At 42.0% G+C, this 14204-nt stretch overlaps 1 protein-coding gene across 1 annotated transcript in view; it reads left to right on the top strand.

Annotated features, from left to right (window-relative positions):
* Positions 1-14204, top strand: part of LOC138521507 (ras-related protein Rab-18-like) — a 609882-nt gene that overhangs the window by 293463 nt on the left and 302215 nt on the right. The window contains exon 4 of the mRNA XM_069634405.1: positions 2757-2829. Within this exon, the coding sequence (XP_069490506.1) occupies positions 2757-2829 (73 nt within the window). The remainder of the gene's footprint in view (positions 1-2756; positions 2830-14204) is intronic.

The raw sequence follows: 14204 nt of genomic DNA, 5'->3' as shown, positions 1-14204 counted from the left end.
TGCAAAAGTGAAGTTAAACCACAGTAGACTGTTTCCCAAAACACAGTGAGGGTAAGAGAAACCATAATTACAGGCAGCGTTCACAAGGCTGATAGCTAGCCTCTGGACTAATCACCCTAGGTTCGAGTTGAAAGGTGTGTGGAAAAAGAGTTCACAGAACAGTCATTCATGGTTCATTTTTGAGTGCTGTGAACTTAGAACTACTGGATCCAAAGAGTGATGCATATGGTTGTCAAATAAGCCCTGACTTGATTCCACACGTCTGTCATGAGTGGAATTTCAGGCTGTCTTCATAGCCTCCTTCCAAGGGCAGTGTAACCTGGAATTATGTCCTCTGTCGTCCTGGGCCAGCAATTTAATGTTTTGTGTCCTCGGCAGACGACTTGCCAATTCCACCTCAACTGGTCCCGGGCTACTGGCTAACCTCGCTCTGTTTTGCTTGCACATTGCTTTTTAAACTTGCCCCCCCACCTTCCCGTTTGACTCTACTCAACCCCAGATCCCACTTGCCATCCAGCTCCTGATACCCCCTCTGCTCATTGGCCCTCTTTACTTAGCTATACTGGGAAGGGTCGTTGGGTATCAATGTTCTCCTGTGGCTTTGTGCCTCCTCCTCCTCCTCCTCCTGTTTAAACATTATTTCCTCCTTCCATCTACCTCCTCCTACTCTGGATATTTGTTTTCCCTTCCTCCTCCTGATGTTTCCCTTCTCCACCCCTCCTTTTCCCTGCTCTCATCACTTCCCACGCTACTGCTCGAGAAGCCCACACACTGCTTCCCTCATTCCTTTGCCCTAGGCTGCATCCTCTTTAAGGGGCTGCATTTTCTGATTGCTTCTTGGGGGTATTGGCCCAATCAGTGCCTAATCATTTTCCCAGTTCAGATGTATGTGATTCAATTGTACATGCTTTGCTCATGACAGAGAACAAGACTCTAAAAGGCTGGCCGTCATCTGTTTTGTCACAGTTGTGCTTTTGAAGTGTGTAGTGCAGACACATGGTACCCACGGGTTGACCTAGAGACTTCACAGTCTTGTCCATGTTCTGTTCACTGCATTATCGGTGAGTGTTGATTCTGTACAATATACATAAGTTTGTTATTGTGTGTCAAGCTAAAACCTGTGAGCATTAACTTTGTTTATGCTGCATCTGCAAATCCCGGTCTGACAATGTGAGTCCTGTCTTAAAAGGCACTCGGACCCCCTTGCAGCATTATCAACGTGATGATCCCCTTCCGGCCCAGCCACGCACTGTGGGGAGCACTAAGTGATCCGCCCCTCATGTAGCCCTCATGTAGCTAGTGGAGGGGCCGAGCTCCATAAGTCACACCCACGCTTGCCGTCAAGACCAGTTATGGGACACCATTACATAACCGTCATAATTATTATTGGGGATAAGTATCATGCAAACACCGGGACTCATCGAAGTTGTTTATAATACCAACTGAAGTGTTTCATTGAATTATTATTACAAATGATGCAGAGAGACTTATAAATCTGAACAGTAATTTGGTGAACTTCTAGAAGGTTGATTGAGCTTCTCATCATTCAGTTTTCATTTAACTATGCTTCTTCAAATTGTAAGATTTTGTGTGGTGCAACTATCATTTTAATTTAACAGGGTTGTTTAGCGGATTCTTAGATTTGCATGTTCATTTCAGTCTCTGCAGATCCACTACTGAGAGGCTGCAGAAAGAAAAAAAGATGGAACCAAGGAACCTAATGATTCGCGAGCTGGGAGGTGCTGCGACACTGTGGTTTCCTTACTCAGCCGCAAAATACGCTGCTGTGGTTTGCCCTCAAACTTGGTGTGGCAGACGATAAAATGGTGTCCTAACTCTGCTAGCACCCTGTGTAAGTCAAGCCCCAAGGATAGCGGAAGGCTAGCTGATGAGACTGCAGAACGGTGGCTGTGAATTGAGACAAATAGTGCCACAGTGAAAGATTGCTTTCCAGTATACAGCTGGACAAAAATTAACGCGTAATAAAGTATCCCACATTTGTAAATAGCATTTAACACTGGCCCGCAAACCGTCCCACTCTATCCCGTTGTGCCAGCCCTTCAGGCACTGCCTTGCAGGTCTTTGAGCATGCCTCTATCAAAGCTTCCTTGATACATTTTAGTAGCCACAAATCAACTGGTATATTTTTTCCCCCAACATGATTGTGCTTCACCCCATCGTTTTCGTTGAGACGATGTATGGACACAACAGCGGCATCATATTTTCAGGATTTGGATATTTACTCCAGATAAGTTTGTTCAACACGATAGCTGTAGTCTGCATTGCATCCATCTCAATAATATTCTGAGGAAAACCAGAGTGATATGCAGTAATGCAGAAGATTGCCAACAGATCTTGCTAGAGCACAATGGAACCCTTACACAATGAGATGGAAACTCTGCCTAGGCAACAGCAGATATACGCGTGGCTCTTGAGGCATATATATTGGTGCTACATGTTTCGCACAGTATGTTCCTTTTAGTCTCTTAACGATATGAGAATCAAACTAATAACGAGTGTTCTATGCTTTTGTGCCCTCGGTGCAAAAGATTGGAACAACGGCCTGCTAAATTCCATAAATTGTTTAAGCCTCAGTGAAAATGTTTCGGTGTGGTTGTCAATTATTTACATTGTGAACTGCTTCATCGTTTCTACAAACTAGTCCTATTTTGCAAAGTACTCTGAATTCCTTTGGGCGCAAGTGCCCTTTTCAAAATTTAATGACCATGGATTTGTACAATGTTTACTTCCTTCAGGACACAGCTGGACAAGAGCGCTTCAGAACTTTAACTCCAAGTTATTACAGAGGAGCTCAAGGAGTCATTTTGGGTAAGAAACACGTTTGTTCTTACAATGGATGCATTTGCCACCTTTTCAGTTTCTGATGCTACCAAACGACCTATAAAATACTGTATGATGCTTTCACTTGCAAAAGGGAATCCACAGGGGATATTAGTGGTACGAAATGAAGAGGACATTTTGTGCTAAACAATAAAATCTATACAGTAATGTCTTGCATGTGAATTCTACTCTAGGATATATGTTACAGGAAGAATGATGTATGAAATAATATCCGAGACACCAAAAGAAGATACTTCATATAGAGCCAAATAAATGGAAATCAACAAATTTGCAGTGTGTGCTATGGTTAATAATTGCTGATCCTCTTTGACCAGGTGTTCTGCGCATACTATAGCACCCCGTAAATTCAGATTAAATAGTGTGTACCACCACCCAATTTTACAGTCCCTACCTTAGCCCTAATCAGTAAGGGTTAAACCAGGCCTTCCTTGCCTGATGTAGAGGGAATACAAAAAATAAGAAATGCGTGACAGTCTCCATGAAGTCTATCCATAGACTGTGTTCTTCAGGAGCTGCCCTATGTCCCCATATCAGACTCCAATAGCACTTTGTGCCCAACAACACTCTTGTCAAAGGGAGAACCTTCTCCCCTCTGCACGGTTCTCACTTGCAACAATACATTTCCCGAGCACTGGACAACAAAAACAGTTCAAATTCTGAATATTTTAACCAAAATTAGTACAGTACTTCTTTATTTTTCCTATGTTTTTTTATCCATAACTGCCACATGTATAAACCTAGATAATCACCTTATCCTTTGCTGCGCTTCACAACAGTTATAGACTTGGAGGAAAATCAGAGCTGGCAAACCTTTGCAATTCCTGCTAGATTTTGAAATTCAAAAGGAAGGTTACATAGATCACCTACAAAGGATTAAGCATAACGTTTTTGAGTTCGTAGTATTACTACTGATTAAAAGAATTAACTACATGACGCTATTATGACATGGGCTCAAAATCAATGGACTTCTTCTATGCAAACTATAAACTTAATTGAAGGAGATATATATTTCGTACAGAGACACTACTATACATAAAAACTCACATCAGTGTCAACTTGGGTCTAACATTGATGTTAATTTCCATATGCATGTAACCCGTATGCAATATGTAAATTACATCCATGTATGCAAGTAAACAATATTGGTCATAAGACATACTGATATAGAGAATTTTAAGAAAAAGTTTATAAACCCATTTAAAGTTTAACGTTAAGAAGTAGCCTACTATTAAACTGAAAAAGGACTTGAAGTGTACATAACATGAACAAATAAACCTTCATTGGTGTAACCTTAAATCACCCTCATAAATGACCAAAATAATTTAATCAGCAAATAATTAACTATTAAGGCACTACACAAGAACAGCATAATTGTTCTTTTGTAATGCACTTAATAACGGGGACAAGTTTCTAAGCGCAAGCCCGGGATTTGAACCTGTGTTGATATGCATTGTCTTGCTTTCGAGACCAACGCGTTGCCCCTGAGCTATCCTCTCGGCCACATACTGAAAATAAACATTCAATAAATGTTAAAAATGCACATCTCAATTAGGCTTCTATTAAACTTCCAGAAATCTTACATCCACAATGACACCTTACATTAAATAACCTTTAAAACGTGCACCCATAAACTGGCATTATAGTAAATAACTTCACAAACTACAACCAAAAAAATCCAATGATCTTCATAACCTGTTACAATAAGGTTGGTTTATTTGTTCATTATATGTTATCTTATGTATACTGTTAATTTTATTGTTTAATAGTGGGCAAAACCCTAATGGCATTTACAACATAAAGAGTTAAATAGTCGGTTGGTAGTAAAAGCTTTTATTTTTTTCACTGATTTCATTGTTTTTCTTTTTCTTTTTTTTCTTTTCATTGTTGAATATTTAACTTATCATTTTTAACAATTATGGTATGCAGGTCTTCCCAAAGTATATAGTGCATATATTGTATTGTTCTTTTATTCTATTTAAAAATGTAAAACTACACAAGCAAATCCCTCAATGCGAGAGGTCCCAACATAGTAAAAATACTGAAAGATGATAATATTAAAAATGTATTTTGTGTCATCTCTAAGACTCATCATTATGGGGGGGGGATATTCCGATGATAGTCTGATAAATTGTGACTTTGTTGGGCTACAGTAACAGGGAGAGCAGAAAACTATTAGTACAGTGACACACTCCGAACTCACTTCATCCTTATTCACATATAACCATGTCTAAAATCGTACTGCACTCACATTTTCCAACCTCCCACATTTGTGCCCATCTCTACCATCTGCGAATCTAAGTGATAGTAACTTCTTTTCCAAACCAACAGACTACATTTTTCATTACCCAAGGAGTGTTCAATTTACTCCTCAACTAAAATAGTCTCACTTCATCTCCTCGACCATAATGTCAGTGACTGTTTCAGCAAAGGACTTTAATAGCTCTTAAGCCCCTTTTAAAGTTATCTTTGTTTTCTTTTTTTCCCTTTGAACATTTGCTGGTTTGCTGAGTGAGCGCTCATAAGGAAATATGTAGAATAACTACTGTTTTTTATTAGTGAATGCATGTACGGAACAGTAGTAGTGTAATGTAGTGAGTGTCTGTAGAAAACCATCTTCTCTTATTATACACAAGGCTGGTTTTGATGCAGTTGAATTGTAGAGGTATACGCTAACATTTACTTAGTAGGTAATAACTTGTTCACATTACACTGCGCAACTTATCAGTTGTACCATATAGACATCCATCTCCATGCTCATTATAATGCACATGCCTATTTTTAAATTTATTTTATCATTTTTAATGATTAACTTGATTTACTTTTGAGGTGTACCAAGTAGACCTTATTTAATTTACTTTTGAGGTGTACCAAGCAGACCTTATACAAACTCATTTTTTATATGTTTATTGTTCTCTGCTTGCATGATTTTAAGCACAGTTTTAAACTAGGCAAGAGTCAGGGACCTATTTTTTAAAACTTGTGTTTTTTTTTTACCCTCTGATCTTTTTAGAGCACCTAGTGAAATGTGGGCCCCATTACTCACTAGGGTATTAAAAGGTTCTTACCCGTAAAGCTGGAAGATACCATCTGCTCTGTATAAAAATGGAAGCACGCTGAGCCCTAGTAATTAGACCACTATCATTCCTGGATAATGTTTTTACAATTTTTGGGAAGGTAGTATTGGAGAGACTTCAAAGCTGGGTAAATGATATTGACATTTTATTTTTAACTCAGTTGGGATTTAGACCTGACTTGGAACAGTCTGTCAAATACTGAATCTTTATTCACTCGAAGCCAGATACATATTTGGTCAAGAAGATAATTTATATGTGAAGTTTATGGATCTGGCTGCGGCTTTTGATTCTGCAAACAGACAAAAACTTTGGCCCATTTTAGCAGAAAAGGGTGTGCCTAAAGACGTATTTCTTGTAATTGTACACATCCATGAAACCGGCACAACTGTGCGGTGCAGTAAAGGAGGAAGAGTAACCTCCCCCCCCCCCCCCACACCTCCCTGCGAGTGCACAGCTCGCTGGCGTTAAATAACATGAAAACAGAGCTGCTTCTAGTGGGGACTTCGTCCATTTGAAAACATTTGATTACAATAAATGTGCTATTGCTAGTGCTTGCATTAGGGTATCTGATAAAGTTCAAACTCTGGGGTATACCCAGATGCACATCGGATTATGAATGGACTCTTATATCAGCAGCATTGGTTCCAGTTGCTCTTATTACCTCAGGCTGCTTGGACAGATTTGTCCTTTTGTATTGAAGCAGAGCTGTGCCATGATTGCTGTGGTAATTATTTGCTAAAAACTTGATTATGGTTGTAGCTTGCAGCAGGGAGTCAGTCAAAAAAGCCTCACTAGACTGCAGATTATACAGAAAGGAGCTGTTCGAGTCGTAAAGGGCCTGGCTCGTAAGGGCCATGTCCTGGAGGCGCAGAGACAGCTGCACTGGCTTCCGGTTAGATCTCGTATTCTTTTTAGGAATCTGATTATGATGCACAAATGCCTCTTTGGTGCAAGCCCAAAGTATTTGAAGGATAGAGTTTGCTGGCTACCAGAACGCAGGACTCTGAGGTCGAATAATTCTTGTCTGTTGCTTACCCCTCAATTCAGTTTACAGCAGGGTGGCCAAATAGTCTTTTATTACTCAGCTCCGGCCCTTTGGAATAAACTACCTCCAAATTGTTGAAGCAGTTCAAACCATTGCTGAAAACACATCTTTTCTCATAGTTCTGTTATCTTTGGTTTCAGCTCCATATGTTCTCTTTAAATTGTTCCTGTTTGTGTGTCGGTCCTGTCATTAATGAATTGTTCTTTTTGTGTCTGTGCGCTCCTATGCCTATGGGCCATTTGGGCACGTTATAAATGAGTAAATACATTTAGTAGCAAAAAGAGGGGTCGAGATAAGGATGTTTTTTACCTCTCTAGTTCAATTTATTAACACATACTTTCCATCAAACATTGTGTATAGTATCAGTGGATGTACCACATTTGAAAGGGTTTAGGATCCTTGTACTCTCCTGCGCAGTTGAGTGCTGTTTTAGCTAGGACTGATTCAAACCGTCCACCCTTTGCCAAATCAAACCCATGGATCCACTGCAGGACTCCCAAACCATAGTGCAGGCCCTTGTAGTCCCACACATCAATGAGGGAAACACCCTCCTGACGGGTCTCCCTGCCGCTCAGTTGGCCCCCTCAAAGCAGTCCAGAACACTGCAGCTTGCCTTGTTATGAGTGCATAGAAATGTGACCGAATCAACCCATTTATATGCCCATTGGCTTCGTCTCCAGGCCAGGATCCTCTAAAAGACTGCATGTATCTTCTCCAAAGCAGTCACGCGTAGCACACCAGCGTACTTGGTGGGTAAGCTCTACATATGTGGTGTGGGAGGAATCTGAGGTCGTCTTCACTTCTTTCCCTAAAATATCCTCCCCCCAGGTGGCCATCGCTTTTGGATCCTGACCCTGGGAGTGGATTTGCAAGGGAGGATCACCTGGGGGGAGGAGGAGAATTGGGTAGTAGGGGTGAGGCACCCATGGGTGACACACAGTATCCCCCATTTCCCTTTCATCAGGAATCTGATGTCCCTAAGGCCTTTGTGGGTTATTTTCAATCTCTTCCCTATTGTGTCAGAAGATCCCCTCCAAATATATACCACTATGGTACTGAGACAGGGAAGAGACCACACAGGAACACTCATCCATTCTTTATTAGCCCAAACATACACGAACACTGCTATAGTACTGAGACGAGGAAGAGACCACATAGGAACACGCATCCTTTATTTATTAGTTCAAACACAAAAATACCACTCTGGTACTAGGACAAGGAAGAGGGATGGCGAGTACCAAGACCATTGAGTAATCAACATGAACAGCTTGCACCTGAAGGCAAAGGGGCGGTATATATCGCCCACTCAGGTGAGGCTAATGAGGAAGCAGGAGGAGAGAGCGGGTGCTCCTGTGGAATGCTTACAGATGGAGAGGCCATAAAAAAGGAGGGAGATGTGTGTCGGAGGCGCTGTGGTGCTGCTGAGTCGTTGCAGCTTAAGCAGACTGTGGCTGGTGTTGTCGGAAGGTCTCCTGAGACAGGGGCAAGCTGCCGACCCCCAGGAGTCAAGGGGACTCCCTCTCCAAGAGCCTGAGGTGATGGAGACCCGAGAAGTGGGGCCTGCCAAGCTGGGAGCAGTATCCACGAAGAAACGACCAGAGCGGTGGAGGACAACCGAAGATAGCATCCCTGATGTGTCAACTGAGGCTGTGTGAATCTGGGACGTTGTGTTGCGAGCCGCGTGCAAACAGAATGTTGGACCGCTCGCGAGGGAGCGAGCTCAAACGGAGGCAGTGTGATTGCCACTTCAGAAAGGTGAAAATCAGTAATGTTCAAAGTGAATGAGCAGAGGGCAATTCCCAGCAGGAGAGTGAACTGGGAATTGGGCATTTCATTATTATTGAAGAGGAATGAAAAGCATTTTGAATACCGAACCAAAGGAAAGTGATAATGAGTGAATGCCACACGTATGAAATGCAGAGGAAAATGTTCCCTGATATAAAGGAACTTTGAAACAGATAATATTGAAGAAAGCAAGCATTTGAAATGAATATGAAGCCATAATGAAAAGAGGAATTGTACAAAGTCGTGGCAAAACTATGATGAGGTTGGGATACTTCAAATGAATAGTGGCAAGATAAGTGTTGGAAAAGATTGCAAGAATATAATTTTGATACCACTGTTCAACTGAAGCAGTGGTGGTGAAACTGTGAAAAGGAAGCCACTCGGGTGTGTCGGTTGCGTGACCTGTAATGGGTGGACCGTGTTGTCCGACAACTGCGCCTATACCGAATACACCCCACTCAAGAGAATCCACTTAAGCATCTATGCATTCATCCTTGAATATACAGAAACATCTGTGCATTGTGAACTTACAGTGTAACTTTATGATTTTGATAAAGGGACAAGAGCCTGAAAGCTGGGAAGAATCCAGAGGAATTGTGTTGTTATGAAAACAGTGAGAGACTTGAAAGCTTGGGGAAGGGAACCCCTTTTGAAAGTGACATTGAACTATTTGTAATCCCGGGGAAGGGAGAGTCCCTTTCTGACGAGAGCTAGAAGAAGCTCTTAACTTTTGTTGGAACGGTAATTCATTTGGAGCTGACATTCCTACACAGTTTGAACATATAGATCTGAGGGCAAGGAAACGTTTTAGACTCGGATGGATCTTTACTTTGGACTTTCTGACACAGACTATTCTTAGCTTTGTTTAGGTAGGGAAATCCCACCTTAGCATAGGGCAAAGTAGGCCGTTTCCCCACCTCATCGTCTTTTAATAAAGGTTTGTAGCCCAAACTTTAATTGCTGATGCCTTCACAGGTGTCATACGCTCCTCATATAGAAAATCGACCAACTAGCTTGAATCATAACTCGTCTGCAGAGAGGACCTGCAAACAATCCTTCTCTTGTAACATACCCACCTTCTGGAACTCAGTCCCTGTATAGGCTTGGAATGCCCCCACAATTCTCCAATTTCACAAATCTATCAAAACCTGGCTCTTTCAACAATACCCAACCAAGGACTTATCCCGATGAATGCAAACACTGATGCACAGACCACAACCCACAGTACTGCGCTACTATTAAAGAGGTCCAGCCCAAACGCTGGTTACCCCACACGCTGAATAGCACGCTGCTGCTCTTAAGCCAGGTCTGTGCTTTAAACAATAAAATAAAACAGGACGCCATATTCCCTCCAAAAATTAATAGCTGCAAATGAAAAATACTTGAATGAGCTGGGACAGTATATAGATGCAAGGAAAATCAGCAGTATTAGTTTTTGGTGAAAGACGTGAAGACAACATGGAGCTTTTTCATGCTGGAGAGTTTACAATTGACAGTGTTCAATTGAATGAGTATCTGGTGTTTGTTTTTCCCAAAAATGTACTACCAAGGTTCATGTTGAGAAGTAAGCTATTAAAATGTTCCATGCAATTTTGGGTATTTTTCTTTTGTCGCAGAATTGAAGACCCTGCCTCTAAAAATGTTGCTAGGAGCCTCAGAGGCAGAGAGAAAGTCGGTTGTGCTATGTGGCATGGTATTTTGGGGTTTCTAAAGTGCAGACGACTTACATAAACTATAAAATCAATTCTGCAAGAGATTGTTAGCTATCCCTAACTCTACTCCAATCTTTGCATCACACAACTAGATTGTGTTATGCTATTTAGAGAATCAAATTAGGCTACCACCAATGTCAATTGTTATGAGAGCTATGATAGAGCAGAAAACCAAGCTGATAACTCGGATCCTAAGCAACCTACTAAAATCTGATAGGGCCCTGTCGATACCACGGGTGGAATATGTACACAAATTACAACTTCTTTGTAGGGTAGAACACACTAGCAGACTAGAAAAAAAGGTTGCTGCGCAATTTTTGTTGATCTCAAAAAGATCTAAAGCTTGCAAGGGAAGACCATAGAATTGAGTAAGCCTTTATTTGTTGCAATAAAGGCAATTTCGAATGGATTGTGCCCTGCCAGATATATCCTTACCTTTAGCTTTGCTGCTTCGTAAATCTTTTCTCTCTCTTCAAGAGGGCACTCCACTCGAGGCTGCGTCGTCTATGTCCCTCGGCGGCCTCCGTCGAGCGTCGCTTTCATCAGCTGTATAAATGCCTCGAGCGCGCCCGTTGGCCTCAGTTCCGTTTTTCCGTTAGCTTTGCTTTGGATCGATAAAACGGTGCTTCAGTTCATATGAATAATGTCGTCTTCATCTAATCCTTCCACAACGAAGACTGGATTCAAGAAATGCCAGAAATGTGAGAGAAAGATGTCGCTAACTGATACCCATCGGAATTGCCTGTGGTGCCTCGGTTCCGACCACCGTATAGATGAGTGCGGTTCCTGTCAGTCGATGACCCATAAGGTCTTAAAAGAATGAGTATTTAACCTGGAAGTGGGGGAGGAATCTGCGAAGTTGAAGCAGATCCAGGAAGTCCTCCTCCTCTTCCTCTTCCTCTAAAAAGGTGAAGAAAAGACGACACTGGTCTCCCTCTTCCTCTTCCTCTTAGTCTGAGGAAGTCATAACATGTCCATCGAGACATGACACCCCAAGAAAGTGGGAAGCTTTCAGAGCATCTATGTTAAAACATTTTGAGAATGCAGCCCAGACCACCTCAAAAGAAGTCTAACGAATCGGAGTCCAAACTACACATCAACCATTTGGAGCTGAGGGCAATCAGACTAGCACTGAAGGCCTTCCTACCCTCTATACGGGGAAAGAATGTTCAGATAATGATGGACAACACCGTGGCCATGTACTACCTCAACAAGAGAGGAGGAGTAGGGTCACTAACAACGTGCAGAGAAGCAATGCAGCTCTGGTTCTGGGCAATACAACAAAGGATCTCTCTGTCGGCGGTTCATCTAGCCGGAGAGCAAAACACAGCGACGGACGCTTTAAGCAGGCAGAGCACAGTTTCCCACGAGTGGGAAATAGCTCAGGAAGTCCTTCAAGAGATCTTCGCCCTTTGCGGAACCCCACAAGTGGATCTGTTCGCAACCAGTCTCAACAGGAAATGCGAACTGTACTGCTCAAGGGAATTTCCCCTAAGAGGAGCTCTAGGGGACGCGTTTGTAGTGGAATGGGAGTTTCCACTTCTGTATGCATTTCCCAGTCCCGGTGATCCCTTAGGTAATCAGGAGGTTGAGAAAGTTCAGGAAAACCATAATCCTAATTGCCCCGGATTGGGCCAGGGGAACGTGGTACCTGGATCTTCTGGACATGTCAATCCGCCCTCCAATACGTCTTCCAAAAAGGGAGGATCTTCTTTCGCAAGAGGAAGGTCACGTTCTCCATCCAGAGGACAACACATTCAACCTTCATGCATGACTTCTGAGACATTGCGATATAAGGATTGGGACCTTCCGGATGATGTCATGGAGATCTTGCTTTCGGCCAGAAGGCCTGCAACAAAATCTCTGTATCAGTGTCGTTGGAACAAGTTCAGTAACTGGTGCAGAGATAAGAATGTGGACCCGTTCCAGTGTAATATTCCCACAATATTATCTTTTCTATTACACTTGGCTAACCTAGGGCTCCAGGTTGGCACGATAAAAGGTCACTTAGCAGCGCTATCCGTTTTTAAGCACCCCTCAGAAGAAGAATCTTACTTTAAGATACCTTTTAATAATTCAATTCTTAAAAGGTCTAAATAATGTGTTTCCTCCAATACCTTTTCAGGTTCCTGTGTGGGACTTAAACTTGGTACTAAAGTTCATCACATGCATTCCATTTGAGCCTTTGCATTCTTGTCCGTTAAGGCTCCTTACTTTTAAAACAATACTTCTTGTGGCAATGACATCGGCCCCCAGGGCAAGTGAGTTGCAGGCACTTTCTAGTGGGCCTCCTCACACCATCTTTTATAAAGATAAAGTGGTCCTTAGAGTAAAACCCTCTTTCTTGCAAAGAATCGCCTCAGATTTTCACCCATCACAAAAAATAACACTGCCTACATTCTACCCTCCTCCTCACGCAAGTAAGGAAGAGGAATGGCTACAATGATTAGATCCTAGAAGAGCTCTTAGCTTCTATATTTCAAGATTGGCAAAACTACATCAGTGTGACCAACTTTTTGTGGGATACACTGACCGCAAATTGGGACTAGCCGTGACCAAGCAAACATTATCTAGATGGTTAATTTTGGCTATAACTGAATGTTAAAGATTGGCTGGGAAAGATCCTCCAAATGGGCTGAGGGCTCATTCAACCAGGCGCATGGCAACTTCAACAGCACTCCAAAGGGGTGTCCCTGTGCAAGATATTTGCGCAGCAGCCACATGGTCATCCATGCATACTTTTATAAAACATTATGCTCTAGATTCAACTTCTTCACAAGGAGGCCTGTTCACTAAATCAGTACTTCATTCTGTACATGACTAAAATTTCTGTACTCCCACCTCCAATACAAAACTGCTTTGGGAGTCTATCTAAGATGAGGAATCCATGGGAGGACACAATCCATTTGAAGAACAAGTTACTTACCAACTGTAACGTTCTTTCGATTGGATGTTCCTCCCACGTATTCCTCATCGGCCCTCCCAGACTACCCCACTGTACAGTTTACGTGTTTACACTCTAAATTCTTTTAAGGCTTGGGTCAAAAGAGGCACGCCATTAACTACAATCCAGTGGCTAAAATATATGAAAAAACAGAACTGAGGCCAACGGCCGCGCTCGAGGCATTTATACAGCGGATGACGTTGACGCTCGACCGAGGCCGCCAAAGGACAGTGACGCCGCAGCCTCGAGTGGAGCACCCTCTGGTGGAGAGAGAAAAAAATCCTGAAGCAGCAAAGCTGAAGGTAAGGATAGATCTAAGATGAGGAATGCGTGGGAGGAACATTGAATCGAAAGAACGTTACAGTTGGTAAATAATTTGTTCTTCTAGTGCTACATTACCGTACCCATATTTATCCTTTAAAATAGAGTTCTGGATTAAATGTGATATCACAAGATTACATTTTACTTGTTTAATTACAAGTAACAGTTTGGAATTTGTTGCACCAATTAATCTGAGTGTTTCAATTACATTTCCCAATTGTCCCAAAACACCAGAAAGTGCTTTCCATCTGTTTTTATTTTGTAAAAAGTAAAATCTAAAACACTGCTTCCGATAGTGGTTTGAAGAAATTTGAGACAATGCTATTCAGCTTTTATGTTTACTCTTGGCAAATTCTACAGCTATTTCGTGGGCAATCACACAATTTCCCAGGAAAGGATTGTCAATACAAAAACAATTATTTTGTGAGTAGATTAGTTAATGGATTATATATGATACTGTA

This window comes from Ambystoma mexicanum, chromosome 13 (assembly GCF_040938575.1).
Source record: "Ambystoma mexicanum isolate Mex_15411 chromosome 13, UKY_AmexF1_1, whole genome shotgun sequence".
Lineage (NCBI taxonomy): Eukaryota > Metazoa > Chordata > Amphibia > Caudata > Ambystomatidae > Ambystoma > Ambystoma mexicanum.
This window is presented reverse-complemented; position numbering and strand designations above follow the sequence as displayed.